This window comes from Littorina saxatilis, linkage group LG2 (assembly GCF_037325665.1).
Source record: "Littorina saxatilis isolate snail1 linkage group LG2, US_GU_Lsax_2.0, whole genome shotgun sequence".
In the NCBI taxonomy this organism is placed as follows: Eukaryota; Metazoa; Mollusca; class Gastropoda; order Littorinimorpha; family Littorinidae; genus Littorina; species Littorina saxatilis.
Genome location: NC_090246.1, coordinates 68,405,666 through 68,421,429, shown reverse-complemented (window position 1 = coordinate 68,421,429; position 15,764 = coordinate 68,405,666). Strand labels below are relative to the sequence as shown.

General features: G+C 43.4%; 1 protein-coding gene across 5 annotated transcripts in view; it reads right to left on the bottom strand.

Moving 5' to 3' along the window:
• Positions 1 to 258: 258 nt before the first annotated feature.
• The window catches only part of LOC138959586 (frizzled-5-like), a 122,840-nt gene continuing 107,334 nt past the window's right edge, over positions 259 to 15,764 (bottom strand). For 4 of the 5 annotated variants that reach the window (XM_070331127.1, XM_070331128.1, XM_070331129.1 and 1 more), the window contains one exon: positions 259 to 5,402. In XM_070331127.1, coding sequence (XP_070187228.1) covers positions 2,191 to 4,056 — 1,866 coding nt within the window. In that variant the 5' untranslated portion in view covers positions 4,057 to 5,402 and the 3' untranslated portion in view covers positions 259 to 2,190. Of the gene's footprint in view, positions 5,403 to 12,143; positions 12,471 to 15,764 lie in introns of those variants that run through there. The other variant, XM_070331131.1, reaches the window with a different exon arrangement.

The window sequence follows — 15,764 nt, the reverse complement described above, 5'->3', positions numbered from 1 at the left end:
TAATTTCTGGGTGTGAAGAGAAAGAGTCAACAGAGTGATTATCGCATAACGATAGCAGGGGCTACAAGCCATCTTGGTGCTGACAAGTGCATGCACAGCGAAGGGATGACTCAAACTGCATCACGCATACGATTGTTCTGTACCACTGGCGTCATCCGCCATTGCGTGTCAAGCAGGCACGAGCAACACAAAGAATTGACAGAGTCTGTTGTTGTTGTCACTCATTGTCGTCATCTTCTTTTCTTTCGAACACATTTCTTTTGTGTAATTGTGACAACAGAAAGCCCTTCTTGATCCGATGTTGTAAACTTTGTAGAGCTTAAACTCTTGCATAACTCTTTTTCTTTATTCCGGCCAGAATTACAAGAAGTTGACATGATAAGAAAATCCATGCCTAATTGAAAAGTATGCTCGTTTTTTGTAGTTTAAAATTGTTTAGAAAAACAATACTATACACAAAGAAAGATACTAACAAATGATCACCCGAATATCCACCATTAAGTCCATCAGTTTTACAATTATATTAAAAGCTTTGCAACAATATGAGTCGCAAGAAAAAAATGTATCGGCAGGTAGAATCGACTGAAGAGTGCACTAGAATTAAAACCCTAAATTGTTCATAAGGTCGAATCAAGGCTAAGACATGTTGTTTTAAAATCACATAAGACTGGTCACTGAGTTTCTAATAATGCACCATAATATCCACAGTTTTTGTCATGACTCATGATTGTTTCAGTAGGTAAAAAACAGTTTCGAGCGTATAATTCTGTGTACAGACTATGTACAAATAACACAAACACAGCTTATGCATATATCTACATCACACTGTAACATACTCATACTTAATGGTTCGTCTCTCTCTCTCTCTCTCTCTCTCTCTCTCTCTCTCTCTCTCTCTCTCTCCTCTCTCTCTCTTTTCTCTCTCTCTCTCTTTTCCACACACACACACACACACACACACATTACGCACTCACATATCTAGGCCATTCACAATGCAGTATTATAAACTTTCTATCGCAACTCTTGCAAAACACAGTTACCAAAGTTATTCTAATTACGAAATGCAAAAGAAAGAAACACAACAAAACTGAACAATTATTTCAACGAACACAATGAACTGCATTTCCACATAAAATAGTTTTTAACTGTAATATCCCAATTTTGTCTTCACAATTCTTCATGCGTTTTATAACACAATAAAAACGAAATGATGTATATAAGACCATGACTATGTTTCATAACATTGCCATTTTTCGGTAACTTTCTTGTCCTTGTATTATGTGTTTTCGATCAAAAGATAACAGAAACGGAGGAGAAAAGATGGCAACGTTTGGGCAGTGTCAGCATTGCTGAAAATGAGAGAGAATTCTTCACAGACACAAGTCAGATTCAGTTGTTTTCATTCACGTAGTCTTATTTCTTCCCGAACTAAAAACTGTACTTTCAACAGTTATAATAAACTGATTCAGCAACAAACTCTCACAGTCACACATATACACGCACACTTTTTTCATCGTCGTCTGTTCAAAGCTGGCACAGAACGGCAGTTTCTTCGAAAACATAACCACTGCGTCCTCTCAGGCATAAGTTCTTGGCAGTAGAAGGTTCATGTAACACTTTACATTTACACAGAGGCACCAAACACATTTGGTTGCACAATCGTTGTTATGACGTTACTGCTTTGTCACTTGTAAATGACGTTGACTGTCTTTTTTTCACACACAGCATTTGATTTTGATCAAAAATAAAGTGAAACTTCACTGTTAATCAAAACAAACACCACATCACGTCACGCTTGTCGTAACAGTATCAGTACCACTTTCACCTCAATCAGATTTTCGATCTTTTTTTTGTAAAACAACTATGCACAGGTTACTTTTTTTCTGAAGACACATCACCACTAAAGATTCTTCACTGTTAAAAGTTTCAGTAACATTATGAACACTATCGTGTTCGCAGTGTCTTTGAACATTCTGAGCAAGTGCCCCACATTATGACATCACTATTCACACTCCTTAGTCATATCTGGCCCTGGTGACTAACATCTTTTTGCCATGCCTGCACGTGGTGACTAACGTTCGTCATATGTCTGTCTGCACGTGCGTGGAGAGTGACGTCACCCTGACGTCGTAGCTACGTAAGCGTGTCACTGAGGTCGTCCTCCTCGGGACAGCTGTGAGGCTGATCTAGTCAGACGTGGCTGAGGGGCTGAGGCTTGGTGGGCTGGTAGCTGGCGTTGGAGTACTTGGTCATGCTGCGGTTGGGATGGGAGTAGGAGTGTTTGTGACACAGCGTGCCGTTGAAGAGCTTGCGCCACGAGTCCAGCGTCTTGCCCGTCCATATCCAGAAGCCCGAGGTGATGCCCACGACCAGGCACATAAAGTACTTGAGCATGAACACCGAGTAGTCGGGCGCCGCGCGCTCGTCACTGCACGGGCAAGTGCGCGTGCGCTCCCACCTCTCGCGCAGATGCTGCTCGTAGAAGTAGCAGGCGATGACGATGGTGGCCGGCACGGTGTAGAGCACGGAGAACACCCCGATCCGGATCATCAGCCTCTCCAGCTTGTCTGTCTTGCCGCGACCCTGCTGCTTGATGACGCTGCGGATCCGGAAGAGGCTGACGAAGCCAGCCAGCAGGAAAGAGGTGCCGATGATGAGGTAGACGAAGAGCGGCGCCAGCACGAAGCCCCGCAGGTTCTCCAAGCTCTGGTTGCCCACGAAGCAGATGCCGGCGATGGGGTCGCCGTCCACGGAGGACATCGCCAGCACGGCGATGGACTTGACGGAGGGGATGAGCCAGGCGGCCAGGTGGAAGTATTGCGAGTACGACGCGATGGCCTCCTGCCCCCACTTCAAGCCCGCCGCCAGGAACCAGGTGAAGGACAGGATCACCCACCAGATGGACGACGCCATGCCGAAGAAGTAGATGAGCAGGAAGACCACCGTGCACACCGCGGGCCCCGTGGTCTCGTAGCGCACCATGCCGGCCTGACACGCCACCCCCTCGTGGCCCACGATGAGGCGGATAATGTACCCGATGGACACCATGAAGTAGCAGGCCGACAGGAAGATGATGGGCCGCTCGGGGTACTTGAAGCGCTGCATGTCCACGAAGAAGGTGGACACGGTCATGAAGGTGGAGATGCAGCACAGGATAGACCACAGCCCGATCCAGAACGTGGCGAACGTGCGCTCGTTGTCCGTGAAGTACGGGCTGTAGCAGTTGACGGCGCAGTTGGGGATGCCGCCCGTGGAGATCTTGTTGTAGTAACTACTGGCGTCCTTGTACACCGTGACGAGGGGCGAGTGGCACTGGCAGCGGCAGTCTCGCTCCGTGGATTTGGTGAGGATGCCGTCGTCAGGCAGAGGCTGCACGCCGTGGTTAGGTCTGGGGACATTGGGGTCCTCAGGGCTCAGCACGCCTCCGCCGCCACCCAGACCACCACGGTCAACTCCAGCTCCGCCGCCTCCGCCCTCCCCTGCCCCCGTGGTGTTGCGGTGCATGCACAGCTCCTCCGGAGTGGACTTCTTGGGCAGCTTGTCGCAGTTCATCTGCTCGGGCCAGGCAAAGCCGTAGCGCCGCATGAGAGGCGCGCAACCAGCCTTCGCCCTCTCGCACACTGGCCTGCACACGGGTAAAGGCTTCTTGTAGTTGTGGATGCAGATCGGGGCGTACATGCTGCAGAGAAAGATCTTGAGGTCTGGGGAGCACTGAATCTTCACAAGATGCCAGAACTGGTGCACCACCAGCCCGGCTTCGTTCTGAGACTCGTGGTTAAACTCGTTGGGCACGTAGGTGTAGTTGTAGCCGATGCCTTTGCACATAGGGATGGTGATCTCCTCGCAGCGTCGTGCCTGTTCCTCGCCCTGCACCACGCTGCTCAGTGTCAATAACAGCAACAGCAGCATCGTCGTTGTGGATGTAAGAGGAAGGTTCCGTACCCTGAACACACTGTTGCAGCGATGAGAACGCTGCGCTGGCCGTGAAGCTTTGCGACCACAGTCACAAAAACACACAACAGGCATCACAGAAGCGTCCGCATCACAACATTCCATGGCGGAACAGTCTTCTTCGTAACAGCAGCCAAAGCTGTGTCAAAAACTAACAGGAAAATCTAGAGTCGAGTGAGGTAAGTAAGCCAAGAACGAGGGCAGCGCGACGTAACAAGCGCCCTCCCCAACTGGCACTGGTTAGCTCCCTGGTGTGTAAAGCTGGCCGTGCTAAGCCGATCACTCACGCGAAAGACCCAGTCCAGCGTGCTGGTCAAGAACAACGTTCCAGACCAAACTTTTTCCTTGGACAGTGGGGAGTGAGTCGTGTTCTTCAAAACTGACTCACCACAACAGTCCACAAAGTCTTACCCAGCTAGGTCATCCCTTGCAGGTCAGCCATGATGCTCGAAATGAACGCAGTGTCGTCCGTGCTATGACTCACAGTTCCTCATTCCCTGCGTCGCTTGGGTGAGTCCCGAGCCCAATGAGGCTTAGCAGTAGAGGCGGGTCCACAGAACTGGTACTCTCTCTCTTCCTCTCCTGATCTCTCTTTCACTCTCTCGCCTACGATTGTGACCCGCTGGGCTCTAGTCAGTGGGTACCAGTAAGCGGCTTAGTGGCTACTTTTCCACAGGATTAGCTCACCTCGATATATATCGCATCGCCTTTCACCAGTCTTGTTTTTCATCGCTGAGCACACAAAGCAGGGTTTCTAAATACTGGCCCTGCTTAGTCCTGCATACGAGGGGTTCTTTTCACAGTTCCTGCCACACACTCAGTAGTAGTAGTCCAGAATGGGTGAACAGTTCTTTGTTTGATCCCAAAACTCAATAATTCATCGACACGTCCACGACTAACGAACACAGTTTCTTTCACAGGTGAACAACAGCAGCGTAAGTAACTCCACACTAATTTCAAAGATCACATCACAGTGTCAGCTAAGCAAAGTTGTGTGTGCAGACAGAAAGCAGCGAATCAGGTGTAAAGCCGTTCCGTTTGCACAGATAGCGAAAGTTGTTCACTGCCGATCCTGACGGGCCAATGTTCTTTTTGAAGTTGGTTGTTTTTTGTCTGCCCGAGGAACGCAGCAGGCGGAGTCTGTCAGTGGATGGGGCACAGCACAAGGGAAACCCTCGTGGCACTGCCTCGATGTTGTTGCTCGCTGCTCGCCTCGCGCGCTCTTTCTCTCTCTCCCTCTCCCTCTCTCTCTGATTCTCCTCTCGCCAGTCGCCGCCACTCTTACCGCCCTACTCCGCTCATTACCGGCCCAGGCCGTGACGTCAGCTGTCACTCATCCAATGAGAGCCGCCTAATTAGCCGTGCCTCGCGCGCTCTCCTGCTCTCGCTGCTCGGCTGTAGGCTCCGCCCCCCTCGTTTGCCTCGCTTGACGAATCCTTTCAGGCGGGCTCCTGAAAATAGAGATAGACATCTGAAACCCGGCTGTGTGCCATCGGAACATGTTTATTTGCTGAGGGACTAAATTGTCGGGAACAGGTCGGGCGGCATTAGCGGCCCGTTGTGGGAGCAAACGGGGGGAGTCCTAGTGCTCTACAAGAGGGCCCCCGCTCATTAAAAGACATTTTCTACGTTGTACGAGTCCTTGTCGCGCTCAAAACGCTGAATCAATACCTGGCAGTATTCACGGGAGGGGAGAAAAAAGGCGAGGAGGGGTGAAAGGGTGAAGGGGAGACTGAGAGAGAGGTTGAGAAGTGGGGGGAGGAGGGGGGAGGGACTGAACCAACTGAAAAGTGAGGAAGAAACTACATTGTCGGATGGAAAAGAAAAGAAAGAAAAAAACGAAGAAAAAGGAGTGCTCGTCTGCGTGCTTCTACACCCTAGTAATCACTAAGCTCCCCCCCCCCCCCCTCCGTTCTCTCTAGTCTCACTCGATTTGTTGTTTACCTCGGAAAAAGATTTGTTCTCTGCTGCCTCTTTGTGCATTGCACGGGTGAACAAAACGAGTTTTTTCTCGTCTGACAGGGAGACCAGGGAAACGTCTCAATCGCTGTCTTTTCCGCAAAGCTGTGCTAAAAGCACCCTGCATAGTTACTCTCAGGATTGTTCATACAAAAAAGAACCCCCCATCCTCACCCCCATCCTACGTTTTTTTCCCCCATTCCTCTCCTCCTCCTCCTCCTCCTCCGGTTCAATCTTCTGCCCCCATTTTCTTTTTAAGCAGCATTCGGTTGTTGTTTTTATCTGGGATTTTTTCTCATCGGGTTCAACAGTAATACATTTATTCTTTTATTGTATTTATTTATTCATTTATTTATTTGTTAATATATTTATTTATTTGTTTAATTATGTATTTGCCTTTTTCCCTTCTGGGATCAAGTTTGTCAAAATGTGTTCGGCTAAAGTAAAAATTCGATTTTAATTGTTTTACACTGCCGTTGTTATTTAATATATAACGTATTGTGTCTTCCGTTTCCTCTTTTGCCTTTTCCTGTCAAAATCTCTTTTGAGTTTGTTTTATTGCAGCGCATATTAAAATCAGTTGGGATAAACCCCTTTAAAACTGAGGGAAGAGGAAGTGGGGGGGGGGGGGGAGGGGTAGTGGATAGAACATGTTCGGGGAGTGGGAGCCAGATGGTGAGGTATGCCTTATCATGCAAGCGGTATTTCCTGCACTTTAATGATTAGGGTCAACAACAATGTGATTTGGGAACATGTCTTTAAAGTGTACATCGACGCGAAATGTCAGTAAAACATCATCATCATCATCATCATCATCATCATCATCATCATCATCATCATCATCATCATCATCATCATCATCATAAGCACCGCCACAACCATTAAAATAAAATTAATCATTTGAAGAATGTCTATAATGTTTTAACCTATGCATTCATAACTTTCTAAAGAAGCTTTGTAATTATTAACAACGTTAAAACACTCCAACTCCACACACGTGAGAAGAAAAAAAAATAACATATAATAATAACTGGACATGTTTAAGTGCCTAACCTATGGCTCTGGGCCCTTTACAAAAGAATATATAGCAAATAGGCGGCATGGAGTTGTTGTTATTGTTACCTGAGCCAGTTATGTAATATTGCAGTAGCGGCATGGAGTTGTTGTTATTGTTACCTGAGCCAGTTATGTAATATTGCAGTATGACTCAAAAGAGTCAGCAACTTGGTTTCTATGCATTTTCTTTATAGGAAAGGTCCTGCAAAACAAGTTGACAGAAATTTGACCAGTAAACTGACTACATTAATAATTTATTATGTCTATCAGTGTTGTGTTTTTTTTGTTCTTGTTTTTTTTACTTGAGAATTTTGGTTATCTGTTATGTTTCTTTTTGCTTCAAGCATAGAAATACATCAGAATATAGATCCTTGTTTCAAGCGAGAGGTTGGAAACAAATTTTAAACAGAAAGAAAAAAAAAGAAAAAAAAAAAGACCGAAAGAAAAACAGAAAGAAAGAAAAACAAGGAAGAAATAAATAATAAGAAAACAAGTCGCGTAAGGCGAAAATACAATATTTAGTCAAGTAACTGCCATTTTTCAGCAAGACCGTATACTCGTAGCATCGTCAGTCCACCGCTCATGGCAAAGGCAGTGAAATTGACAAGAAGAGCGGGGTAGTAGTTGCGCTAAGAAGGATAGCACGCTTTTCTGTGCCTCTCTTTGTTTTAACTTTCTGAGCGTGTTTTTAATCCAAACATATCATATCTATATGTTTTTGGAATCAGGAACCGACAAGGAATAAGATGAAAGTGTTTTTAAATTGATTTATACAATTTAATTTTGATAATAATTTTTATATATTTAATTTTCAGAGCTTGTTTTTAATCCGAATATAACATATTTATATGTTTTTGGAATCAGCAAATGATGGAGAATAAGATAAACGTAAATTTGGATCGTTTTATAAATTTTTATTTTTTTTTACAATTTTCAGATTTTTAATGACCAAAGTCATCAATTAATTTTTAAGCCACCAAGCTGAAATGCAATACCGAACCCCGGGCTTCGTCGAAGAGTACTTGACCAAAATTTCAACCAATTTGGTTGAAAAATGAGGGCGTGACAGTGCCGCCTCAACTTTCACGAAAAGCCGGATATGACGTCATCAAAGACATTTATCAAAAAAATGAAAAAAACGTTCGGGGATTTAATACCCAGGAACTCTCATGTCAAATTTCATAAAGATCGGTCCAGTAGTTTAGTCTGAATAGCTCTACACACACACACGCACACACACACACACGCACACACGCACATACACCACGACCCTCGTTTCGATTCCACCTCGATGTTAAAATATTTAGTCAAAACTTAACTAAATATAAAAACGGAAAAAAGAAAAGAAAGAAAACACAAAGGAAAAACAAAATTCAGAAACTGATAACAAAAAATCTACAAAGAAAGAGAGAAAATAAAAACACCAAAGCTCGAACACAGCGCAAGGCGATCGGCGGCCATTTTGAAAGATCGTGGCTGTAACGGGAAATCCGATTGGACACGCCGATGTTTTATGGCAGACGACAGTTTGCCCCGACGCCACGCTGTTTCCAACAGAAATCTCGCCCTAACGGACTCTCGCTAATCTAATCCCCAGATCGAGTCGTGAGAATGTGTTTGTCAAATCACTGTCCCTTGCTATACATCCAGACCTAATCACAAATAGAACGCATTACTCATGCAGTTAATACATCCAATCTTCTTCTTCTGCGTTCGTGGGCTGAAACTCCCACGTACACTCGGTTTTTTTGCACGAGTGGAATTTTACGTGTATGACCGTTTTTTACCCCGCCATTTAGGCAGCCATACGCCGTTTTCGGAGGAAGCATGCTGGGTATTTTCGTGTTTCTATAACCCACCGAACTCTGACATGGATTACAGGATCTTTTTCGTGTGCACTTGGTCTTGTGCTTGCGTGTACACACGGGGGTGTTCGGACACCGAGGAGAGTCTGCACACAAAGTTGACTCTGAGAAATAAATCTCTCGCCGAACGTGGGGACGAACTCACGCTGACAGCGGCCAACTGGATACAAATCCAGCGCGCTACCGACTGAGCTACACCCCCGCCCTCTAATACATCCAAGTATGGGTGCCGACAACCTACACTGAGATTACAATCAAATGCCAGTGTATAATACGTCATGACTTAGATTATAGAGTTCATAAAGACACTACTTAGACACGAGTTCATAAACGAGCAATTGTTCTGTTACCAAGGTCGTGGAGTGCAAATGAATAGCAACGGACACGATGAGAAGACGTAAGTCCCGAAAGACAGATAAACAATACACGTGACTTTGACTGAGGCCGATTACTGCATGCGTATACTCAGCTGAGACCGTTAAGACACTGATAAGAAAGCCCAATGCCTTTTTCTCCGAGCTGGAAGTAATGATTTATCGTAGTCATGAATAAAGAGAATACCAGAACAAAAAATGATGGGGGAAACCCAAGTGGGTATGGTCTGCTTTATCATAGACATAGCAGATAACTTGGAACACAATCTGTACAATCTGTATTTAAGCAGAACATAAAGTATTGCGCTATGCTGTGAACGACATTCGTCCAAAGTCTTGAATTTCATAAATATTATTTATATGAAGCACTTGCCAAAACAATGGACGTGTAATATAAAACCATCACTTCTGGTTGAGACACTGTCGATTTGTGCAGAACAAAATAATGAAAATGAATAATTCAGTACCAAAAAAACCAGACAAGGGTTAACAAGGTTACTACAAACTAACAAACAAACACAATTAATGAATTAAAGCTTCCAGCACACAAATCAATAATAACTTTTCTCTGAACTGTCGACAACCAGGAAACTGTCACAACTTAAAGAGCAATACCCTACAAGCAAAGAAGAGAACAAAACAAATAAACAAATAAATAGAGAGACACATACCTTCCAGCACAACACAAACTACCAATAACAGCAACTATAATACCCTGCACTGTATCGAAATTCAGCAAAACATAATGTTCACGATACACTAACACTGCACCTCAAGCAAGGAAGGAACGAACAATGACACGATGAGAGCTGCCTGCTTCTTACATATATATCCTGTACAACTCACTCCAAATGACACAGTCTACTCGTGTCCACTTGTTACAAGGGCTTTCCACTCAAAGTTGAGGGTTGACACCAAAGTGTCCACAGCCAGCTAGCTCACTTGCCGGACTTTTGTGACTGACTGTTAGTCTGCTTGCATGCAATATTGTCACAGTTTAAAGAGAACTACCAAAGATTTGCGTTAATTTTGCTTTCAGTCATGTTTTGTCAAATGGAAAGAAAAGCACAGTTGGTCCTTTGAATACTGTTTCGTGAAAATATAGAGATCATAACAGATCCCTAATACATAAGCGGCTATTTATCAAATAAAATTAAAATCAAAATTTAAAAAAAATCGTACTCTCTACTCTTATTAAACAATTAGGTGAAAAAGTATAACTGGTATTCCAATAGTCATTAAGAACTTCCAATCCTATGCGAACTGTCAAGGCTTACAAAGTAAACAAACGATTAACTGAAAGTCCTCTATCTTCTATATAGTTAGCCTACAAAATAGATATTGTATTTAGTTGTATTTTGACTCTCTACTTTCTAGTTATGGTACTAACCTCTTTTCACCAGAGCGACATTCTCGACTCAGTTTCAGCATGCGTTCAAGCCAGAATAGTATACCCGACCTACTACGTGGTAATCCACTGCGTGTCTGATACTGTCAAATTGAGCTAAACCACAGATGCAATCGGTCCAGCGCTTACGCCGATCGCAGTGTCGTCCAGGGCATACGTCATCATTTGTCACTCTTTTGTGTCCAATGTCCCCCTGGAGTCTTTCATTCACTGTGCCCAGTGGACACGAAGAAAGACTCATGAGTACTCTCTTCTCTCTCTTTCTTTCCCTTCGTGTCAAAATTGGCCCAGTTTTAAAAGGAGACTCATAATTTCCCTCTCATCTCGCCCAGCTAGAAGCGAAGGTGTTATTTTCGTCACGGTCTTTCAGTACAGAAAAAGAAAAGCAAGAAGAAAGGCAAAGAATAGAAGGTGGCAAATGTCAAGAAAAGCGAAGAATAGAAAATGGAGAATGTCAAGAAAATCATGTCAACCACAAGGTGACGACAGGTCTCAGAAAGAAAAGCACGGATCGCTTCCATCGGACAAAATCAGCGAGCTATTGTGACAAGGGAAGAACCAAGCGGAAAATTACCGATGAGTCGACTTTGTTCCGCATAAGACCTCCTGTCGTTCTACTCCTCTTTCCGGAAGCTCACCTATATCCCCGCGATGATGGGTCTTAGTCCTGTTGGGTAACCAGCCCGCTGATGGTTATCGGTTAGAGAAGAAAGAGATTTCTGGAAGTTGTCAGGAACCGGTTAGCTGCCGTCTGTCAGTGTGCCAGTGACAGGACAGATGTCATTTTCAGATATGGGAAATATGGAAAGCCCCTTCGATGTTATCGGCGCTTTTTGTGTCCGTTTCTGAATTGTGTGTGTGTGGCTGTCATGAGCACTGAGCGAGAGACTCAGATGTCCTAGACCACTGCTGTCTGGCCTGTGGACCACCTGGGGCTCTCTGTCCTGGCCTGCTCATTAGTCATCGCTGGACTCCAATGAAAGTTAATTAAACTGCTGTCGAGGGTGGGTCACAGTGGCACTGGCATCCTCTGAGACTCGCCCTTCGCTAAAAGCTCTAAACTCATATTCATGCTGTTTTTATGTTGTCTTTTACTGAGAAATATTGGTATAATATAAATATTGAATACTCTTCTATTTGCTCACCGACAAGGAGTTTTAAGGGTGAGAATGCAAACAGTACCAGGCTATTTTCTTAATGAAGATTCGCAAATGATATACACAAATTCTCACACACAAAACAGCTATGTACCTCATATATAGTCGCTGTTCTGTCAAACGAAAAAAAATGACAAACCTATTGGAAGACAAATAATCACAGGACCGCTGTTTCTTTGCATGCTTTTGATTTTCGCAATGAACACTACTAGTTTCAAACTTTAATTGTATTTAATTGTTAGAACAGAGAGAACCGAAGTATGCAGACCATTCTTATTTTTAGAAGTTGAACTGTATCTTCTAACCCGCTATACATCAAACATCAGTTCATATGTCTTTTTAAATCCTGCCAAAACAAAATAAGCGTGCTCACCTTTTCAGAGACAAAACCTTCCTGCGACACTGAACAGAACTCTGCACAACAATCCTTCGACAGTGCACACGCGCACAGGTGAGCCACACCCACACCAAATAAACCAACAAGCAATTGTTACTTGCAAAAAAATGTTGCACAGACTGTGGATGTTGATCTGAATGCGCTCGACACACTGACAGGTAAAGATCGCGAATGAAACCCACGACCCGAACCAACTGACCATCAGACGTCGACTGCACACACACGCACCTTTTTACTCTCACGGACACAGGTGAGCGGAGCTTGTTTGGATTATAAGCCCTACGGTACAGTAATATACCCGTGCTTGCTTGCGTTCTCTCTTTCTCTCTCTCTATTTAGCATGTCGAGCCTGGTTGGGGGCGGAGCTGCAGGTGGAGGCATGTGTTAATTATTGGTTTTTGCTCTCAGGCTTGCCTTTCGTCAAGGTACGATACTGTTGCGAAAGACTGATTCGAAAAGCGGTGGTAAAAACCTCAATCGGATGATGAGGATGTTGCGTTTCGCTACCTGTGGGTTTGTGGCCTGCGGGGGCTGGGGTTAGGGTGGGAAGGTGTGCATGAATGATTTGGACTGACTGATTTATTGCTTTATCCTAATGTGATTAACTGCATATTGCAGTCTCGGGTGAACTGATCCATAGTATAAACATGTCTGGTTATTTTATTGTACATATTTCCATTTTATTTCATTTTTATTTATTTTTCTTTTTTTATGTGATTTATTTCATTTTGTGTTTTATTTCATTTTATTTTATTTACTTCATTTTATTTGATTATTTTTTTTAATTTTGTTATGTCTCACCTCTCTTTCTTGCTTTTATTTTTAATTCTTATTCGTTATAAATTACTATAATCTTCTAGTCCGTATATAATGTGTCATTATATTTATATTAAGTAACTGTCTGTTTCATCTACAATAAATTCCAACAAATAAAGAAGTTATTTCCCTTCATATACGTCTACATATTTTCCTTACCCGCACACACAGAACCACTTTACCTCAGAGTCAGTGTCTGTTTCAATGACAACAACAATTCAAATTATGATTCTTTTTATTTTAATTGCACGGGTTTCACTCAGAAAATGAAGCCACAGGCACGCTTGAGAACTAAAATCGGCAGGTCATAAACGTAATGTCGTTGGCACGCGTTCACACCTTCAGTGCGACGGTGAACAACCAAAATAACCGTAAAGGGTATAACTCAGACAATACTGGCACCTTCTCTGCAACGCACCCGTCAAAATTAAACACCAATATTTGCAGAGCCCGCTACACTCTCCTGCCCTGCACGAACCCCTTCGCTTTTCAGTAGAAACTTCTTTCCCAGGCAAAGCAGCAGAGCGGCGACACTTCAAACCTCAACCATTAGAACCAATCTCCCTCTCTCCATTCTCTTCCTCAACACCTGTCCAGGTGACAAAGGCTGGGGGATCGAACTCTAGACCGTACAGAAAACCCGTTGCCGTTGGCTGGTAGCAGTAGTAAGCCAAGGCCTCATTGAGAAAAAGCTGAGCGGGAACGAAATTTGAGGGGAGCTGCTTGCATCAATTTATACCCTGAAGATTGCCCGGGTAACTTGAGCACATAATATTAGAGCGTCACAATTTACACTTTACACTCGCTGAGGTCCTTCAAGGTGATTTTCACTTTCCTTCGACCAGTGCAGCGATAGGTACAAATCATTCAAGTTAAACTGTACAAAACGCGAACTTTATTTGATAATTATGCCGCGTTTTCTTCGCCAGGGTGTTTTACCTTGTGGTTAGAGCTTGCTGTTGGTTACTTATTTACTACATCTGTGCGCAAGTGAAGCGAAAACCCTCGTGGTGGGGACTGTTTTCATACAAACAGTTGCCAATAGCTGGAGGCCAAAAGAGGACCAGAATGACATGTGTTTTGCCTGCTGCTGCAGGGTGTTTAAAAAATCCATGTGACTTTCCCCAGGTTCTCAGGTTGTAAAATGCACCTCAGTGACAGACGGCGTTAAACAAAATTAAACCACTTGACCAGAATCCTCCTGAAATGTATAGTAAAAAGCACTCTTCATCCACTGTCATAATTTACCGGATCACTTGTTGTTGTCGTTTTTACCAACTTTCCCACCGCTTCAGCAAATTTATCTGATAACATTTCATCCACTGTCATAATCTACGGGATCGCTTGATTTTTGTTTTATTTGTATTTACCAACATTCCCACCACTTCAGCAAATTCATCTGATAACATTTCATCCACTGTCACAATCTACGGGATTGCTTGTTTTTTTGGGTGTGTGTTTTTTTCCTTTTTTTATGTGTTACAATTACCCACTTTTCCACCACTTCCGCAAATTTATCTGATCATAATTATTTTAGTGTCATTTTTTAATATTTTATTTACCGAAACTCATTTGACATACTACAAGAAAAGAGATAAAGCACAGGATACTCTGATTCTATTCTTCTGCTATAATATCTTTGTCTTATTCGTCTACATATTCATTTATTTAACTGGAACTACTGCTTTATGTTATCACAAGATAACTTCCGTGCAGATTCAAGTGCACTGCGTGTCTTTATTTTGAAAAACCCTTTATCTTCCTTTCCGCGCGTTTTCATCGCATCAATTTTAACAAGGTTTTTGGTTTCTTTCTCTCTTTTGAGCAGGTCCCTCCTTATGATGTCAATGCCTGAAAAATAATTCACCCTTTGTGTCTGAACGCACGGTTCAATTAGTTCTCTTTTCACGCACCATTAAGCATTAACCCTTTTGGGCCCAAGTAAGTCAAGTTCCCTCAGGTCACTTCTTTGCTGGTGGACTGTAAAGAGCCTGCAGCTAGAAGATGACAAGTAGGATTGGTTTCTGCAGTTCATCAGACAACTGGCTTTCTTTATCAGACAACTAGCTCTCTCGGCGCCTGCATTGTGCAACGTCCTCTGAGCGAATAGTGTCCACTCTAAGCACATACAATGTCCGCACTGAGACCCTACACTAAAGCAAACGGCAGAGCCTTAGAAGAAAAGGATGTTAATTGACCTTTTAGACTTGAAGACATAGAGCCTCCACCTTACCTTTGAAATCTTAACAAAAACAGTTTGAACTTTTCACGAAAGAAAATTGTTCACCCACTCAGCTGGCATTCTTGACGACTTTCATACTTTAGAGTCAGACCGGACGCCACAAAGGGAGTTTCGAATGCACTCTGGGATTGCTAATGCACCATGCAAATGGAGCGTGAGTATGAGAAGATGATCAAAGCCAGAAGTGATGTTCATAGAGGAAACTCTCGAATAGTTAGAAATTATGTCAAGGTATAAAAATGACACGAATCAATACAAACTGGACTTCAAATTTGTAAAAAAAAAAAACCACCACCAACAAAAGTTGCAGTGCTAGATCAAAGCCCTGAAATAATTAATGTGGGGTCGTATTAGAGACAATACAAATTCCTTACGCCAAAAGATCTGTAAAAAAAATATGATTAAACAAATTCATTGTGGGGGCTTCATTTACAAAAGATCAAATGCACCAAACACTGAGGGGAAAGTAATTTCACGTATTTCACAAAGTGGTTCAATTATAAAAGCTTCGAGAAAAACTCGAACCCATCAAATTAAAC